The 18,089-nt window shown below is 48.4% G+C and overlaps 2 protein-coding genes across 2 annotated transcripts; one reads left to right on the top strand and one right to left on the bottom strand.

The window, feature by feature from the left end:
- Positions 1-12,773: 12,773 nt before the first annotated feature.
- On the bottom strand, positions 12,774-13,532 carry HD556DRAFT_1365760 (uncharacterized protein). Its single transcript, XM_041302780.1, has 2 exons — positions 13,135-13,532; positions 12,774-13,084 (listed from the first exon to the last, which is right to left on the bottom strand). The coding sequence occupies exons 1-2, from the start codon at positions 13,354-13,356 to the stop codon at positions 12,938-12,940; spliced, it is 369 nt and encodes a 122-aa protein (XP_041161017.1). The 5' UTR covers positions 13,357-13,532; the 3' UTR covers positions 12,774-12,937.
- Positions 13,533-15,474: 1,942 nt separating this feature from the next.
- On the top strand, positions 15,475-17,037 carry HD556DRAFT_1442400 (kinase-like domain-containing protein; the record flags this gene model as incomplete). The annotated part of the gene is made up of 5 exons (XM_041306455.1): positions 15,475-15,978; positions 16,033-16,119; positions 16,182-16,664; positions 16,720-16,828; positions 16,880-17,037. 5 exons carry the CDS (start codon positions 15,475-15,477, stop codon positions 17,035-17,037), a joined length of 1,341 nt encoding a protein of 446 aa, XP_041161018.1.
- Positions 17,038-18,089: the final 1,052 nt, after the last annotated feature.

Genomic DNA, 18,089 nt, shown 5'->3' on the forward strand with positions numbered 1-18,089 from the left:
GCACCTGAGTAGATGGCACCCGTTGTGCAGGACTGATGAACGGTCCGCTAAGCAGATGGGATGGATGGACAAACATCCCTCATTATTTGTACATGTTAACGCATTTGCTTGACCGGCATTTGCCGGCGGACTTCTGAAAAGTCACATGCAAAATTTCGTACTTTGTCCATCCTCGACATTTACAATTGGGCTTTGTTGGCGGCGGCGGCCTCCTCCTCCTGCTTGCGCGTCTCTTCGGCCTTTGCAGCCTCTTCCATCTCTCTGAGTATGCAGGAGCTCGTCTTCGAGCTGTTTCCTGTGGGCTGAGGGACAGAGCAGGGCGCTGGATATTGTAGTATCGGTGAGCGTCCTTTCTTTTTGGTTTGCTTAAACTCCCCTCCCTACGAAGCCCGGTATGGCCCATCCCCGCCCCAAGGCTGAGTAGTGGAGCGCCGCTTCCCCTTCCACCACATCCACATATTTTGACCGTTTTTTCTTTCTTGCTCACTCTCTATCTAGATTACGTCCTGACCAGCGACTGCTGCTACCCAAGGTCGCGAGGTGAGATCGTCCCTTCAATTCATCTGCATCACCAACACTAACGTCGTCCTGTCCCTCAGTGTCATTTCAGCGCCGAGAACGTGCTCCGTTCAAATTCGGGTCAGATTTGCACCGTACATTCAAGCCTTCCTGCCATTCCTGTATCCTGCCCTCAAAGCACACGAAGATACCCAATTGTGCATGGTCGCCGTTGGCATCAGTTCTCACCACTCTCGTCAACCAGGCGCTTCTCTCATCCCATCAACAACCCCACTCATTGCCCTAAACCTTTGGTCATCCGTCCGAGCGAGCGCAACAACTCTGGTGAGTTTTTTTTTATTCTTATTTTTATTATATTTGCACTTCACTTCCTGGTCCAACACGCCTCCAGGAGGCAACTTGGACCAGAGGCTGTCAGGCTGCGAGGACACGCCTCTACGAGGCGACTCTGAGCATTTAAGCCTGACAGTTTTTAACTTTTATCATATCGATTCCTACTACCTACCATGTGTACTGACTTCGTTTCTTGTACTAGGCTATTTACCTTATTTCCGGCCTGACTTCTGGCCGACTTCCACTGGCAAGGCCCTTCGTCGCATCTCATAAGGAGCTGCTTCCATTCGCACAAAGGGCGAGGCAGGCACAGGTAACGTTGTTGAGGCGGTCCGCCACCAGCGATTGGTCATGAGTGAGATCCGAAAGGCTAGCATTATGAACGCCGCTGGGGGTATTGCCACATTGAGAGTGAAGTGCTAAATATTATCTATCTTGGCTGACGCTTCCATACAATATCTATATTTAATATTAATATCATCAGCTTTGATCCGACCCAGGACTGACATTGAATCTTATTCAATAGCTCCGACTCCAAGTGGGCCGAAGTTCCTCAGCCGCTGTCCGAGTCGCATCACTCCGAGTCTGAGCCTTTCAACTCTTTGATCAAGATGGAGCAGCCCTGCCTTGCCTGTGGTAAGACCTTTCACACACAAAGATCGCTCTCTGGGCATCGTTCCCGCTGCTTGCAGAACAAAGCTCTGAAGCTCTCGGACATTTTACACTGTGCCATCAAACGGCACAAGTCTAACGATGGAGGGAGGTCAAAACGGCCTCGGATTGAACAGGAGGAGGTGATGCAGGAAGCGAGGGACGATGAAGCAAGGGCAATGGATGATAGCGGGATGGATGTGGATGATGATACAGCCGCGGTCAATCAGGTATGTTTTGTCTGGATCGTTAGAGCCAAATCTTACAGTGCACTTACCAATTCCAGAATATTGGTGATCCATCAAATGTACCTCCAGCCCCTACGATCACATCAAAACGTTCTGGACGCACTATTTGCATGCCACGTCGATTCGTTGACTATCTCCCGGGCACACGTACACACCTTGCACACATGCCTTCAATTGTTCAACAGCGACATGCAGGCATTTCGGGTAATGAGAACGAAGCTCCCCAAAGCTGCAGTGCTTCGTCACCCCAGCCATCACCACCACCCTTTGATCTACCTGATCCTCCCCAGCTTATACCCTTCCAAACACAACCGGATATGTTCGGTCTGTACAGCATATATCCAATGCGTCCCACTCTGGCCCCAGAAGCTAACTGCACACTAGAGGGTGTCACAGATGCTCCGACCCTGGAGGGTGCATGCGCTACCCCTCACAGAGTGCACCCAGGAGTCTCCTCCCCCGAAATCAGCAATGACGATCTGTTTGGAGCATTCACAAATCCGTCATCAGCCCTCTTGATGGCCTGGCACTATTCTGGCAGTAATGCAAAATCAGCAACCGAACTCAATCGCCTTGCTGAGTTCCTTCGTGATCCCAGTTTTAAGCAGGCTGACTTAGTTGGTTTCAATCACACACGCGAGAGCAAACGGCTAGACGATTACCTTGATGGTAGATCCAATCCCTTCCACGAACATTACGGCTGGCAAAGGTCTACTGTCAAGATCCGCTTACCCAACGAGAAGGCTAAGTTCCCATCAGAGACCGATGCTCCTGAGCTCGCAATCCCTGGCGTTTACCACCGTTCTCTAGTTGATATCATCACGCGCGTGTTCGAGGATGATGTGTCACTGCATTTCAACATGACTCCATTCCGCCAGTACTGGAATACCCCAGATAATCGAACACTGGAAGTTTTCTCTGAATCCTATGCCTCCCCTGAAATGGTGAACACTTACAAAGAACTGAATGCTCTTCCCCGAGATCCTGATGACAAACTCGAGCGTGTCATTGCCTCGCTAATGGTCTGGTCAGACGCCACTCACTTAGCAAGCTTTGGAGATGCATCTCTCTGGCCACTTTACTTATTCTTCGGTAATCAGTCCAAATATACACGAGGAAAGCCTACGGCTCGTGTGTGTCACCACTTGGCATATATTCCCAATGTATGTATACATCTCTTTACGAACATATTTTACTGAACCTACCTGCAGCTGCCACATAATTTACAAGACGTTTATGTGGATATATTTGGTGAACCAGCCTCAAGTAGCACATTCACGCACCTCAAACGCGAGTTGGTTCACGCAATTTGGGAGTTAATTCTTGATGGAAAGTTTGTGGAAGCATATAAGCACGGTATTGTTATTCACTGTAGTGATGGGATTACACGAAGGGTATTCCCTCGGTTTTTCTCATACTCCGCAGATTATCCAGAAAAGTAAGTCCCACCTGACATTACTTGGCTGATATTGATGCATTACTCGAGGATACTGCTCACTAGTATCAAATTTTTAGGGCAGCGTCCATGCCCTCGCTGTCTTGTTAAGAAGACCGACATTCATATGATGGGAATGGTACTAGACATGAGGCGCCGGGTCACACAGGAGCGCACTGATAGCCTACAACAACAACAACGAGTGGAAGAGGCTCGGAAATTGATCTTCGAACTTGGAGCTCCAGTGGACGGCAGTCGTGTCAAGGCGATTCTCAATGAAGAATCATACGTGCCAATTCGTGTAAGTGCTACTATATGCCTATTAACGTTCACACTGACTGATAATTATCATTAGAACACATTTTCTGCACGACTAGCAGACCATGGCATTGACATGTTTTCACTGTTTGTGATTGACCAACTGCATGAGTTCGAGATTGGCGCTTGGAAAGCACTTTTCACGCACCTGATGCAAATCTTGCATGCAGCTGGAGGAACGGCAGTGCAGAAGCTAAATGAACGGTAAGTCATTTTTTGATGTGGTGCATCGGTGCCAAAGGTACTCGCCCACTTGCAGATTATGTATGCTAATATCCTTTCTAGATACAGAGGAGTCCCTACATTTGGTAGAGGAACAATTCGTCGCTTTCACCATAACACTTCAGCCATGAAAAAATTGGCCGCTTGAGACTTCGAGGATCTTCTGCAGGTCAGTAGCCATACCATTGATATCACGTATCATCTAATTTTCTGTCAGTGTGCTATGGCTGTATTCGAGAATCTATTGCCCAAGCCTCACAATACCATAATCCTTGACCTTCTCTTTGACCTAGCATCATGGCACGCATATGCGAAGCTTCGGATGCATACCACCGACACACTGGATTTTTTTGATATTGCCACCGTCATACTTGGTCAATCAGTTCGCAAGTTCTACAAGACTACATGCAATTACTACTTCACAACTGAACTTCCTGACGAGTATGCAGCACGAAGTCGTCGAGAGGCTGCATTAGCTGCGAAACACAATGTAACGTCCACCGCTCCAGGGAAGAGAAAGGCTGGACCAAAGTACAAGTCCCTCAATATCTCGACATATAAATTTCATGCGCTGGGAGATTATGCTAACACGATTAGGCAAAGGGGCACGACGGACAATTATACTACACAGCCAGTATGTTTCATATTGATTATCATGCCAGTAGTATCACTCTCTTATATCCCTGCTTAGGGCGAACTCGAGCATCGACATGTCAAGTGATGGTACCCAAGGACATCAAAGAACAAGAAGACCATGGTTGCAACAATGACACGCCTGGAAGCTCGTGAACGACTTGTTGCAAGGTGCTAAATCAACGTCAGAAGACCCTGGCATCTGTAACGCAGCAAGAAGTGCGCAAACGCACATCACCCTCAGCACACTATCACATATCAAAGTATTCGAAATGCTCACATGATATATTTGCATGGGTTGGTGAGCATGACGACCCAGCAATCAAGGTGAGTACCCAAAGTATTTTCACATTCCCTACTAACTTCATGGCCTTGTAGGACTTCATTCCACGTCTTAAGGATCACTTACTGGCACGACTCCGTGGCATAGATTACTCTGGTGACGAGCACAATTTCTCTGACGAGGACAGGAATCAGGTGATCATTGTCAACAACCAACTCCGCGAGCACAGCGTACTGCGGATCAACTATACAACTTATGATATGCGAAGAGAGCAAGACTCGATCAATCCTCGAACACATGCGGATGTCCTGATGCTCTCGCATGAGAACGACAATGACCGACACCCTTATTGGTATGCCCGCGTCATCAAGATTTTTGATCTTGATGTCTGGTATCGTGCTCAGGGTGCCACCAGCATATGGGCCCCAACTCGTATGAATGTGCTTTTTGTTCGTTGGTTCGGGCGTGACATTGAATACAAAGCTGGGTGGTCAGCCAAACGACTCTACCGCATTGGATTTTTCAAGCATGATGACCCTGAAGGCTTCAGTTTTGTAGACCCTGACCAAGTAATTCGGGGTGTACATCTGATTTCTGGATTTGAACACGGACACACTGACACTCGGCTTGGGCCTTCGTTTGGATGTGCTACGGATGATGACAATACAGACTTCAAGTATTTCTACGTGAATCAGTATGTATTCTCTATATATTGATATCACTCTGCTAATACGTCTACCCAGTTTTGTTGACCGCGATATGTTCATGCGCTTCCGAGGAGGTGGTGTTGGTCACAAAGTAACACGAGAGTGGGATGAGTTTTTGCAGAACGACAGTGCTGTGCCATCACATGAGGAAGAAGACGTTCAGCTTAACTCGGAAGAGTCTGACATGGAGGATGAAGCTGTGGATGATCATGACAGTGATGGGAGCGCACATGAAGACCCAGGCGACGATGAGGAGAATGAAGTTTGGGTTGACGAGGAGCTAGATGATGATTTTCTTGCACGTGAGGGATATGGCGCCTTATAAACTGGTGAGGATCATATCTGCTTTTCCTGTGTATCAATCCTCAACTTTCGTACCTGCATTCACAGAGTTGCTCCCATCTATACCGGCGAACTTGCTCACACTAACTTTGCTTCTCCGCACTCATGTCGGGCACTCATAGGTTTTGTCCTAGCTTTTGTATCTATCCCACAATCGTCATTGCATGGCCATCAAACATAGGGTGATGTCTTGCCAGTGGGCCTAAGTTCTTGCTGCATCTGTCGAGTCACTGGTGACCTTACATTAGCTAGCTCCAGGTATATCAGGCATCAGTCGGGCTGCAGGTGGTATAGCATAGTAGATCATAGTGCATCATTCAAATTTCATTATGACAACTGACTTATCATGTACTCGTCAGCCTGAACATTCTCTAGTGAGTCGAGTTGAGCACAGAGGACGGGAGAGAGCTAAACGAATATATTATCTCAGTATCCGGAAGGGAACTCTTGTGTAAGTAGGTAGTACCTAAACGAATATATTCTAAGTGCGCGTTAGCTCGTTATCGAGAGACGGGAAAATAATAGAACATACATCTCAGTATCCGGAAGGGAACTGAGATGTCTACTGCTTGGGTGTAGCTTTTAAGTACGGGTAGAATAGGAAAGAAAAAAGGATATTGCTTTAAGACATTCGGAGGAGCATACTCGGCCGATGTCACAATGGATGCGCTCGTACTGATCCCAACGTACCCGACGGCACTGATTCTAACACTCCCCCTCGAGCGCATTCCACCTTCATCATCCCTCTCAGCTTCTCCAGGCGAGGTCGGGGCAACGCTTTAGTGAAGGCATCCGCGACATTCTCCTCGGTAGGACAGTAGATGAGGTCGAAGGTACCAACCTTCATATGGGACCTAATGAAATGGTACCTTAAGTCGGTGTGCTTGGTCCGGGAATGGAACTTATTATTTGTAGCGAGTGTGATTGCCGACTGGTTGTCGCAATACAAAGGGGTAGGGATAGTGAGGGGTCCATACAGCTCTCCAATGAGCAACTGTAGGTACAGGATCTCGCGCGCTAGAGTCATTAGAGCGATGTATTCCGCTTCTGCGGTAGATAAGGCAATAAGGGGTTGCTTGCGGGAGCTCCATGATACAGGGCCTCCGTTCAACAGCACAATATACCCGGACACGGAGTGGCGATGGGCCTGTGAGGCCCAATCCGCGTCAACGTAAGCTTCGAGGCCCGTATCAGAGCCGCCGAGCGTGAGTCCATAGTCACAGGTGCCCTTAAGGTACCGTAAGGCTCGTTTCGTGGCCTCCCAATGAGGGATTCCAGGGTTGCGCATGAATTGCGAAAGGGTTGCGAGGGAGTACGCGATATCGGGGCGGGTGCTGGTAGCTGCGTACATCAGGGAGCCTATGGCTCTCTGGTACGGGACGTTCCGCATTGCCTCAATCTGGGCAAGCATAGCAGGGGCCTGTCCATCAGATAGGATGGTACCGGTATCCATAGGCATTGGGGCATTTTTCGTTTCGGTTAGATTAAAGCGCTCAAGGATAGTATTGATGTACGCCTTCTGCGACAAGGTAATGGTCCTGGTAACCCGATTACGCGTGACCTTAAGACCCAGGAGCCATTTAAGCTCTCCAAGGTCAGAGATCTCAAAGAAGTCGCGGAGTTGGGTCTTGAAACGGTGGATGTGGGAGAGGTGGTTTGCGGTCACGGCCATGTCGTCGACCGACACAGTAATGACCATGTGTTCATTAGAGGCGCGCTTGAAATAAATGGCCTGATCTACCTGTGAGCGCGTAAAGCCGAGTTTGGAGAATACTCCAGCCAGTTCCTCAGACCACTCGAACCCTGCCTGCTTCAAACCCGGTAAGCTTCTTTTCAGCTTAAGGACTTTCTTCTCATCTCCCTCTTTGAGGTATCCAGGTGGCGCTCGCATATATATGTCTTCTTTGACGTCTGCATATAGGTAAGCACTCTTGATGTCTACCTGGTGTATCTCCCAGCCTAACTCTGCCGCCTTAGTGAGGATGGTACGTATCGTGGACATGTTGGAGGTTGGGGTGAATGTGTCGTAGTAGTCGATCCCATACTGCTGACGTCGACCGTTAGCTACTAACCGAGCACGTAGTTTCAATTTCTCGCCGTCCGGACCGCGTTTGGTCGCCAAGACATAGTGACATGGGATGAGGTTCACACCTGCCGGTGCATCTACAAGTTCCCACGTGCCCAACTTCTCCAATTGACTCAACTCATACCCTATAGCTTCTTTCCACTCTTCAGTGTCTGGTCCATTGAGGGCTTGTTGGAGTGTCAGTTCTGGTTCTACTGCGACCAGGGCGTATAGCTGGGTGAGTCGTTCGTCCGGTTCCTCTGTTGCCGGCTCAGGCTCCGCTTCAGCAGCTAGAGTCGCTAATTCGCCGTTGTTCAATGCAGCATAGTACCCTGGTGGGTAGGTTACACGAGTTGGGCGAGGCGCTGGTGGCGGTAGAAGGATTCTGGGTGTCATAGGAGGAGTAGAAGGTGCGGGGGGCAAGGCGTTCTGGACGGTACTTGCAGCTTGGGGTCCTTTTGTTGCTGCTGATGGGTGTGACTCCCCCTCGTCCGGTACGTCCGTCGCCACTGATGTGTCTTTTGGCACGAACACCACATTCCTCTCCACTGAAACCTTCCTCCTCTGGGGCCAATAGATCCGGTAGGCCTTGCTCTGGTGGTCAACACCAACAAACACGGCCTCCTCCGCCCTAGCATCTAACTTCCCGGTACCCTGAAGGTGGACAAACACCGGGGTGCCAAACTCGTGAGCAAGCTCAAGGCCAGGATGTTGTCCCGTCACCAGTTCGTATGGTGTGTGCCCGGGGGTCGCCTACGAAGGTAAGCGATTCTTGAGCCAAGTCGTGTAGCTGATCGCTTCTCCCCATAGGAACTTGGGTAAGTTTCGCGCCAAGAGCATCGCGCGCTGTCTTCTTAGATAGATGATCTATAGATAAACACCTATAAAAACAAATATCTCCACGGTCAGTGATTCAGACAAGTACCAATGACTGATAACGTGGTCGTTCGTGGGTGGCTAGTTGTATACTACCCAAAGTACGTTCAGCTAAAGATATTTCTGCAAGATCAGTAAATACGATGGTCAATCCAATCTATGGACTTGACAGAAACAAACAAACAAACAAATAATGGTCAGCCCGACAGTATGGCAGTAACCAAAGAAATAGAAAGTTCTTCCTCAAGCTTCCTTTCAACAACAGGGCCTCTTACCAAACTGTACTCCAAAAAGAATGGTGCGGAATTACAATGATCAACCCCCTCAGCACAAAACAGGTAGAATCAAAGGTCAAGACTAGTCCAATGCTTTATTGTAGAACTCTTAGCTCAATATTGAACCTGCTGTCAAGGAACTCACTTTGAGTATTCAAACAGACTCAGGAACGGACGTCCTTGGATTTACTACCAAGTCCCCTCTTCAACAGCTAAAGCCTAGCAGGCACAGAATATCTTGGCTCAGTATCACTACTCAGATGAGTGAGGTCAAGCTTCACTATCAATCCCTTAAGTCTCCCCACTAAGCTACTCTGAGTCTTAGGTGGACGTAGAGACAACACGAATATTTTGGAATATGCTTTTTGGAAAAAGAACACCAAAGGCTGGTGAAAGTAAAACAGAAGAGAAAAGAAAAGAAAAAGAAAATAGAAATTTGAATAAAACTGTGGCTGTACCTTGCTTGCTGGTTGTTGCACACAGTGAGCTCACAGCTAGTCGTTTAGTATGATGAGCTTGCAGTATTACTGTCTCTTGAGAATGTTCCTCTCAGTCTTGAACAGTTCTTGACACTGATGCTGACACTTATCACACCTTACTCACAACTTAATGTTAGATGGGCTGAAAACTCCCACTAAAAGTTGCTTGGTATTATTTCAGAAACTGGGGTCTTTATATACACAATAAATGTGGCTGTGCTACTAGTATACTCAAGAGTCATCAAGAGTCAAAAGGAGTCATATATTCAGAGTGAGTCATAGTGAGTCATATGGGTATTGTGCTAAGTCATGTGACCTATCCAACTCCTGATGACAAATCCAGAAAGAGAGTAAGAAATGTCACATGATGTGGATCCTTTGTGTGTCTGTCTTTTCTTTGTTTTGTTTGATGAGTGAAAATGACGCGAGCTTAGTATTTAGGGTTTTACTAATGTTTTTCCAGGACAACATATGTGGGAAATATTTTTCACAGTCACCTGACAGGCGTGGGATTTTGTCTGGGTCATCACCATGGCTGACTAAGCAAAACTCATCGCAAAATTAAATGTACTAAAATATTCAGGCTGCTTATGTACACACTTGAAAAATAAAAAGAAAGGTGAAAAATATTCCCTTAGCCTCAGTCTGACTTCAGATCATAGAGAAAATGATTTCATAGGGCATAGGGCTCATAGGAGAGTATCAGTCATCCATGCACCGAACCAGTTTGGTGCAGGTCAGCGCGCATGTTCGACGAGTGTTCAGTTCAGGCGCTCGGCGACACCGTTTTGCTGAGGAGAGTCATGCACCGTCAGCTGCCTCTCGATGCCCTGCGTCCGCAGGTGCTTATCGAACTCCTCGCTCAAATACTCGCCCCCTCTATCAGAGCGCAAGGTCTTAATGCGTGCACCATCGTTTTGGCGAGTTAGCCAGGCCTCATACTGCTTGTAGGAGGTAAGTGCCTGGCTTTTGTCCTTGAGGAAGTGTACAACCGTCTGACAGCTGTAGTCATCAGTGAAGCTCATGTAATACAGGCAGCCTCCTAGACTCTGCACTCGTGCGGGGCCCCACAAGTCGGTGTGAATGACGTCACCATACTTTTCGGCGCGGGTCCCACTCTCCTTTGGGAACGGGTGACGTGTAGCTTTAGCCTTGGTACAGGCTTCGCAGAATTCCGGTTTGGATGTGGTGTCCACCTCGATACCGGTGACCAGGCCTCTCTTTAACGCCTCCAGGACAGCATGCTGGGACACATGTCCCAGCCGCCTGTGCAATTCACATACGGTGAGTTTTGCATTGGCTAGATTCGCTCGGTGGGTCTGACGTGCAAGGACTGTGTACAGTCCTTCGACCTGAGGAATTTCGGCGATCACACAGCGTTTAGGCCCTGGGGAAAGAATCCGGCACATGGTACCTTCAAAATGGACAGCTAGCCCAGCAGCTGTGATACGGTTCGTTGAGACCAACGTGAAGGCCATCTGGGGGGCGTATAGAGCGTCGCGGAGAGTAACAACGGTGCGTTTTTCTCCCAACGGAAACTCTAACTTGATGTCCCCTCTCCCAACAGCACTCACTTTTGTTCCATCAGCTGTGTGTATATCTTGCGGCTGGATGGATACAAAATTCTCGAACTTCGTTCGATCCGGGCAGAAATGAGCACTTGCCCCGGAGTCGATTATGGCTCCTCGACGTTCCTTCGGTACGTTCAGCTGTTCTGCGACGCTCGCTAAGTCTGACGAAGCGAAGGCAAAGTTCTCGGAGGAATCGGGGGGTTCATCAGTGGCAGCGTTCGCAGAATGCTTTTGGCTGCATCCTCCTCTCCTCGACTTTTGATTAGGACCCTGACCCTCCTTGCCTCCTCCAGGCCTCCAACAATCGGTTTTGTAATGCCCTTTTCTTTCACAGTTGAAACACGTGATATCAGGGTTAGGTTCGCTCTTGTTCGCCGGGCTCTTGCCCTTGGCTTGGCCTGTTTTGGCAGAGAATGCGCTAGATGCGCCTTTCTTTGTGCTACGACAGTCGGTGATCTGGCGGTGCTCAAACTCCTTGCTGACTACGCTGATAAGCTCGTAAGGGGTGAGTGGTTTCTTTGCAATTTTGGACGCAGCGTTAATTGACGATAGTAGAGGTCGATATGATTCAGGGAGGGAACCTAGGATAATAGCCTGGAAGTCTCGATCGTCCAATGCTGCCCCCATCCCTGCTAAGGACTCTCTGAGCCTTAACAGCTCTGAAAAGTGAGCTTTCACATCAGCTCCTTCGTCACACCTGGTCTCATGTAGACGCCTGCGCAGATCTATCTGCACCAATTCGGTCTTGCCTTCATGGATGCAGCAGACCTCAGCCCAGATGGTGGACACCTCCTCGAGCTTCTGTACGCGGAGTAGGAGCTGGTCCGTGACGGTACTGAAGATATGTTGTTTAACCAGTGAGTTCTTCTGGTAGTACTCGTCTATTTTTGTATCTAACTCTTCGATCTCCGTCTGTGTGGACATAGAGCCATCAGGCTTCTTTGGGGTGCTCGTCGCTGGGTCAATAGCGAATGGTTTGGGCTTTATCGCACGACCGTCGACAAATCACATCAGACCTCAGGCACCTATGGCCGTCAACATTCGTTCCTTGTAGGTTATCCAATTGCTCCCATCATCGGTGAGCTTTGGGATGTTGAATAGGGCAGAGTTGGTACCGGGGAGCGTAGATTCCATGGCCGGCGCAGGGCTCATAACCTCTAGTGAGTCGAGTCGAGCACAGAGGACGGGAGAGAGCTAAACGAATATATTATCTCAGTATCCGGAAGGGAACTCTTGTGTAAGTAGGTAGTACCTAAACGAATATATTCTAAGTGCGCGTTAGCTCGTTATCGAGAGACGGGAAAATAATAGAACATACATCTCAGTATCCGGAAGGGAACTGAGATGTCTACTGCTTGGGTGTAGCTTTTAAGTACGGGTAGAATAGGAAAGAAAAAAGGATATTGCTTTAAGACATTCGGAGGAGCATACTCGGCCGATGTCACAACGGATGCGCTCGTACTGATCCCGACGTACCCGACAGCACTGATTCTAACACATTCTCCATCTATTGCATGATTCAGCCTGATTGTAAATATGAAAGTGATATTTGGTGATCTGTACTCGCCGTACATGAGCTAGACAACCACAGGACCAGAATCCCTAATCAGGTGGCGTCAGGTTTTTGGACTTTTGGTGATGTCAGGCCTCAGCAACCGTCATGGAGCCCTATTCAAATATATATATAGCACACACCAAAAAAACTGGAATAGTCATTTGGAGATGTCACCCAAACCAAGAGATGAATAAGTAATACTCACTCATTTGTAATTCCTTACCATTCTCAGTCGGCGTCTTCGTTCTCGCTCAGAGCAGTCACCCACCACGTACAAAGCAGGAATCATTAGACACGGTACATACTGTAGACAGATAATAAGCAAAAATAAACAACCAAAAATCGCATCTCGTGAACTTGTGTCAAGGTAGAGGTAGCCTATGCTGCCCCAGGATCTTCAACTCAACCCATTCACTTTACAACAGCTAACTGTTGGTTTCATTGACAAACCCATATGAAGCGCTGCAACCTTGTTCGCCAATGTCGTAAGAGTCATTACCAGGTTCACATTTCGGGTTCACTCCCGCTTCCGCAGTACAGATCTCAGTGGGGCCAGCTGTGAGTGCCCAATCCTGGCATTTCAGTGAGTGTACATACACTGCTGCAACAGACAGTTACTTACGGCCGATGCACTATATGAGCAGCCATTCCACGTTCCCGGATTCGCATCAGAAGGGTAATAGCACGTGAAAGTATCGCCTGAGCACGTCCAGTAGTTAAGACATGCATTCCCTTGCTCAATACTGATTTGCTCGTAATCGCAATTAGGACGGACCTCGCAATTTGCACTAACTCCAGTGCCAAGCGCGAGGAGCAAGGAAACGGCCAGTATAAAATGAACCATGGTTGCACCGGAATGTTAATAGTTAGATCTAGCAGCAAAGGGATAGGGCAACGAAAACGTACACGGTGTAGTTGTTTCAATTGCCTAATAAATTTTTGGCTGGACAGTCGCTCTTATATGCAAGCTGCTTCAGGCACGACTGGGGATGCGGTGAGATCTTATAAATCTCGCGTTCGATATCATATGATCTGTGGTGTCACAGGGTCTGTTCAAATGACATCAGTGAGGTTACTTCCAAAGCAATATCCATTACCCATACTTGCTCACCTACAAAGTTTTATCACACCGTTTCACATACGTTTCCGATGTCCACAAAGCAGATATGCAGCAACTACACAACCGGCACCGACAAGGCCAGCGAACCGATGGCCACCAACTTGAGCGATGCCATGGAAAAGTTTTGCCTCACCGTTTCACATGCATTTCCAGTGTCTGAAAAGCGACTACACAACCAACAAGACCAACTCGCCGGTGACAGTTAACTTGAACATGGAATATGATTTAGAAATACTCACATAGACTAGAATTTGCAAGTCAAGTCACCGAAACAGTCGTTTGCTCACAAGCGTGATCAGACTGACGAGGGTTTCTTGTCCAGGGAGAGAGAACTCGTCTCCGTCATCCTGCTCGCCCTCGTCAAGTGAACGGTCCTTGAACTCCAAGTTGGAGGCTGAGAGTTTGATAATCTCAGAAAATGCAGGATTTGATCGTTCTGCGCGAGGTCTATGCAAACTAGATGCAGACTTGCGTCCTGTTAATGTGTTGCTCGGATTCAGAAAGTGGCGGCTCCAAGTCAGTGAAAATACTCACCACAAAAGATGGGCAGATATCACCGTACGTAGGCCATGAAAATTCGACGGGAGAACAGGGCAGGCCGCGGTAAATGGTGATCGTGTTTTCTTACGCTGGACCGCAACTCACGGTGGAGAGTCGGACTAGTCATGCTTCCCGTACCTAGCAGAAGAGTTAAAGGTTTCACGGTTTTCGCCGGCCCGAGTCAGCCGCAACCTCATCATGCGTGCTCCTTGTTTCCTTGTCTTTATCGTTATAGCTTCTGGTTCGTCGCTCGCTGCATTTCAACCACCTCCCACATCACTTGTGATTTCAGATCGAGAGCTTTCAGGTGAACCGTGACGGGGCGTCTGTTGTGTCAGTACCCTTCGTATGTTTTTTTTCTCGCGTGTCATAGTTTATGCTAATCTTAGTTCAAGAGCATTTTGAACCTACTGCTCTACATGTATCAACCTTGTTATGTATCAAGCCGAAACCGAAATATAACTCATTGACTCAGTTACTTTCATATTCGCAATCGCGACCTCCCTGGGACCACATGATCGACATGTCCGCACAAGCCCCAACATGTAAAGTTTGAATCGGAATCATCAACCCTGTTATTACCTTCAAACGCTGTCATTTCATTCCATGACTCTGTCATGCTGTCGTCCAAAGGTGTAGCCCATGCATCACTCCGATCTTTTTGCTAACATACATTTATACTTTTCAAATGTCAATACCGCTGCCGCGGAGACTATCTTGAGCGACCGCCTCCACGGCTAGGGACATCAACTTTACATTCATGAGATAAGTATATGAAGAATAATGTACAGGTTCTTTCGAAGATACCCATTCGTGGTCCGTCGTGCGACGCTAATAAATGAATATTCAGAAGAAGTAAAGCACTTACAACAGCATGCCTTACAGCGGTAGCGCTTGACTAGAATGTTCGGTGCTAGGACCGTTCACGCTCCAGACTTGGACATGCACATTCCTGCGGCATTGCATTGTTTTGATATCATGAATGTTATTGACCACTCGGCAGCTGGCAGGGATGTGCGCCGACGCTTGGTGCCCAACTGTGGTCACAACATCTTTTAATTGTTCCAAAGCGCACATCCCTATGATCTCCCCCATCGTGATCGACAGTGGCTTTATCTGGTCGCCATGATTACCCTGTGGGTGTTTTCAGACAATTCACAAATCGACGCTCCACCACTCATTGATATTATTTAAAGCGTGCTGTGGTCCTACCAAGGGAACTCTTAAATACGCTCGTCGAATTGCTCCTTGACGTTTCTGTACCCTTCTCCTCATTATAATATGTCAGGCAAGGTCACTGAAATGTCGACAGCTCAATCTTCTGCTTCTCAACCTTATTTTACCGCTGTATCCAACGCGTCCGCCATACAGTCTATCGTTGTCGATGCTGGAATCGCGAATCCTCGCTCAGAGCCCCCCGATCTTCAATACCCTTTTGCTTCGGAGCCGGCCGACCCTCCAGCCGACCCTCCAGCACCTGCTTACGCCCTCACGCACTCCGGCCCAGCAGAGGTAGTCCAAACTACGCCTGTGTCATGCACGTATGGCGCCTTTCGTGTTTGGCGCACGTTGGGAGAGGGCACGTACGGCGTGGCGATGGGAGCTCAAGACGTAGCGTCGAATCGCTTGTTGTGTCTCAAGGTCTTTCCAAAGCACCATCTTGAGCGCAAAGCCAGGAAATGTGTTCTTCTGAACGAACTCGAAGCGTACAAGCGTCTTTCACGCGCTTTACCGTGTCCCGCGGCTAGATTTCTCATGGGGCTCGAGATGTCGTTCCAGACCAGGGACAAAATATGTTTTGCAATGGTGCGTCCTCCTCCCCTGCGACCCGTTTCAGTCATTTGACTCCATCGGCTCTAGGACCTGATGGCGAGCGACCTTTATAGTTATTTGCAACGTCAACCTACGTACTGCATCCGCAATTCTGGTAGGTGGGTTGCGCAAATGGTAAGCGGTCGTCTTTCCTGGTCTTCGACATCTCACGTCTCATGCCTCCTCCGACTTCAAAGACCCTTGGGATCAACACTCTGCACGAGATGGGAATCATCCACCGGGACATCAAAGCCGGGAACATCCTGATCGATTCTCGAGAGAACGTGCGCATCACCGACTTTGGCGTGAGTTATGTAGACAAAAACGAAGGACCCTTGGACCGACAGCGGAATTATTGTTCGCAAGAGGCTGGAACGACGCACACCATGGCACCGGAGGTCCTGCACAACGGATCCGATTCCCGTCCTTTGAAGTACGGAGCACCCGCAGACTGGTGGTCGTTAGGCTGCGTCATCTACGAGCTTATTTCGAAGAAGCATAAGGCACGTTTTGAGTCTTCTTTCGCTGCTATCTTACTGATATCATCTCGTCAGTCACTCTTTGTTACAAAGGACGACATACGTTCCTACGTTTCTTGGTGCTCCAGTCGCGACAGACCATCCAAACAGTTCCCTGCCTTTGAAGAATTACATGAAGCTCTTGCGGATTTGATCTCTGGGGTAAGCTTTTGTCTTGTTCATTTTCCGGCACCATCACTCACCTTCACCGCGGTAGCTGCTGCAACCCAACCCGTCATCGCGGTTTGGGTTCGTTGAGGTCGTGAATCATAAATCGTTTTTGTGCAAAGCCGGCACGTCAGAATTCTTAGATGTATACTCTCGCGGTGAGTTAAAGCTGATTCGTCTGCGAACATCATGCTAAAAACGGATTGCAGCGCTTGAGCGCAAAGAAGTTCCATCTTCGCTGCCAGACTTACGATGTGGTCGAGAGACCAATGCAGCGGAGATCTGGTTTCGCCAACCTTCTTGGGAGAAACCGCGCGTTCCGAATGTGGACTGGGTCAAGCCGGCGCTTCTTTCTCCGTTCTTATGATGGCCCTTCAGTCCAGTCGGTGTTTATTTCGTTTCGATAGCTTCACTGTTCGCTGTCACTACGTCTCCCTTCATTCTTCATGTTGTTATAAATAATCTTATGTAAAATGGACCTGTCTCCTGGTTCCCTTTTTGGTTCACATACATCTTTCACTCGCTGTTTGTTCCATATCTCCCAAGACCCAGGCGGTGGTGGGATCGGCATGGGTATTTAAAGGTTTGAGTTTATAGATGTAGCTGACTTCAGCAGATTGAGTACGCCACGTTACTACTCAAAGCGCGCCATCCGAACGTTGACAAAGTACTAAAGAAGGGGTCTCTGCATCAACATTCCCTCCTTATCTTCGAACCCAAATTTCTACGATCACGAAGCGAGGTTCCTCCCACAGAATCGACCCGACGTGAAGACTGCACTTGGGTTCATGCTCCTCTTGATCAGTACGAGGAGTCGAATTCTAGCTTTCCGAGCGTAGTTCAGCTTGAAGTGGTCGATCTATATGTACAGACTCGTCGCAGGCCTCTGCATGGTAAGTGGGTGCATGAATGCTACCAGGTTAAGGTATGTAGTCGGCCGTTCCAATTTTTTTGCCGGATCCCGATGCTAGTACACCTCAACATTTCTGAAAGCGTTCAAATACTAAGCACTGTATCAATTCAGACTGATAACCATCTCACCACTGGCCAATTATGCTAATCTGCAAACTGCAATCCGGCCTTGACCCGGACAGCCTTCAATATTCAATGAGCCTCATGGCCTACGTCCTGAAGCTATCAACGCACAATTCCAGCCCCAATCTCTCAAATGTCATCCACACGCCTGAGCCCTCGATCTTCTCCTCGCTGATATTAGCACTGGTTGAGACCTTCGACAGTGGCAGTATTTAAGTAAGGACAGTTGGCCCTACAGTTGACGCTGGATATCACCTGACTCTAACTGAAGACTATGACGGTCCTGACGGGCTGGCTATAAATGTATGTTCGAGCCTTTGGCAACGTAGCCTCGCATACACATATATGCAATAAGCAACACTTCGGAGTCGATGAGGGCGTATC

Source organism: Suillus plorans (genome assembly GCF_016647745.1).
Source record: "Suillus plorans strain S12 chromosome Unknown HD556scaffold_23, whole genome shotgun sequence".
NCBI classification, from domain to species: Eukaryota; Fungi; Basidiomycota; class Agaricomycetes; order Boletales; family Suillaceae; genus Suillus; species Suillus plorans.

Excerpts from the sequence above, each read along its gene's own strand:
- HD556DRAFT_1365760 (XM_041302780.1), bottom strand. The coding sequence starts at position 13,356 with ATGGTTCATTTTATACTGGCCGTTTCCTTGCTCCTCGCGCTTGGCACT. Across the intron at positions 13,085-13,134 it reads GCTCATATAGTGCATCGGCC|GATTGGGCACTCACAGCTGG; the intron begins GTAAGTAACTGT and ends CTGAAATGCCAG.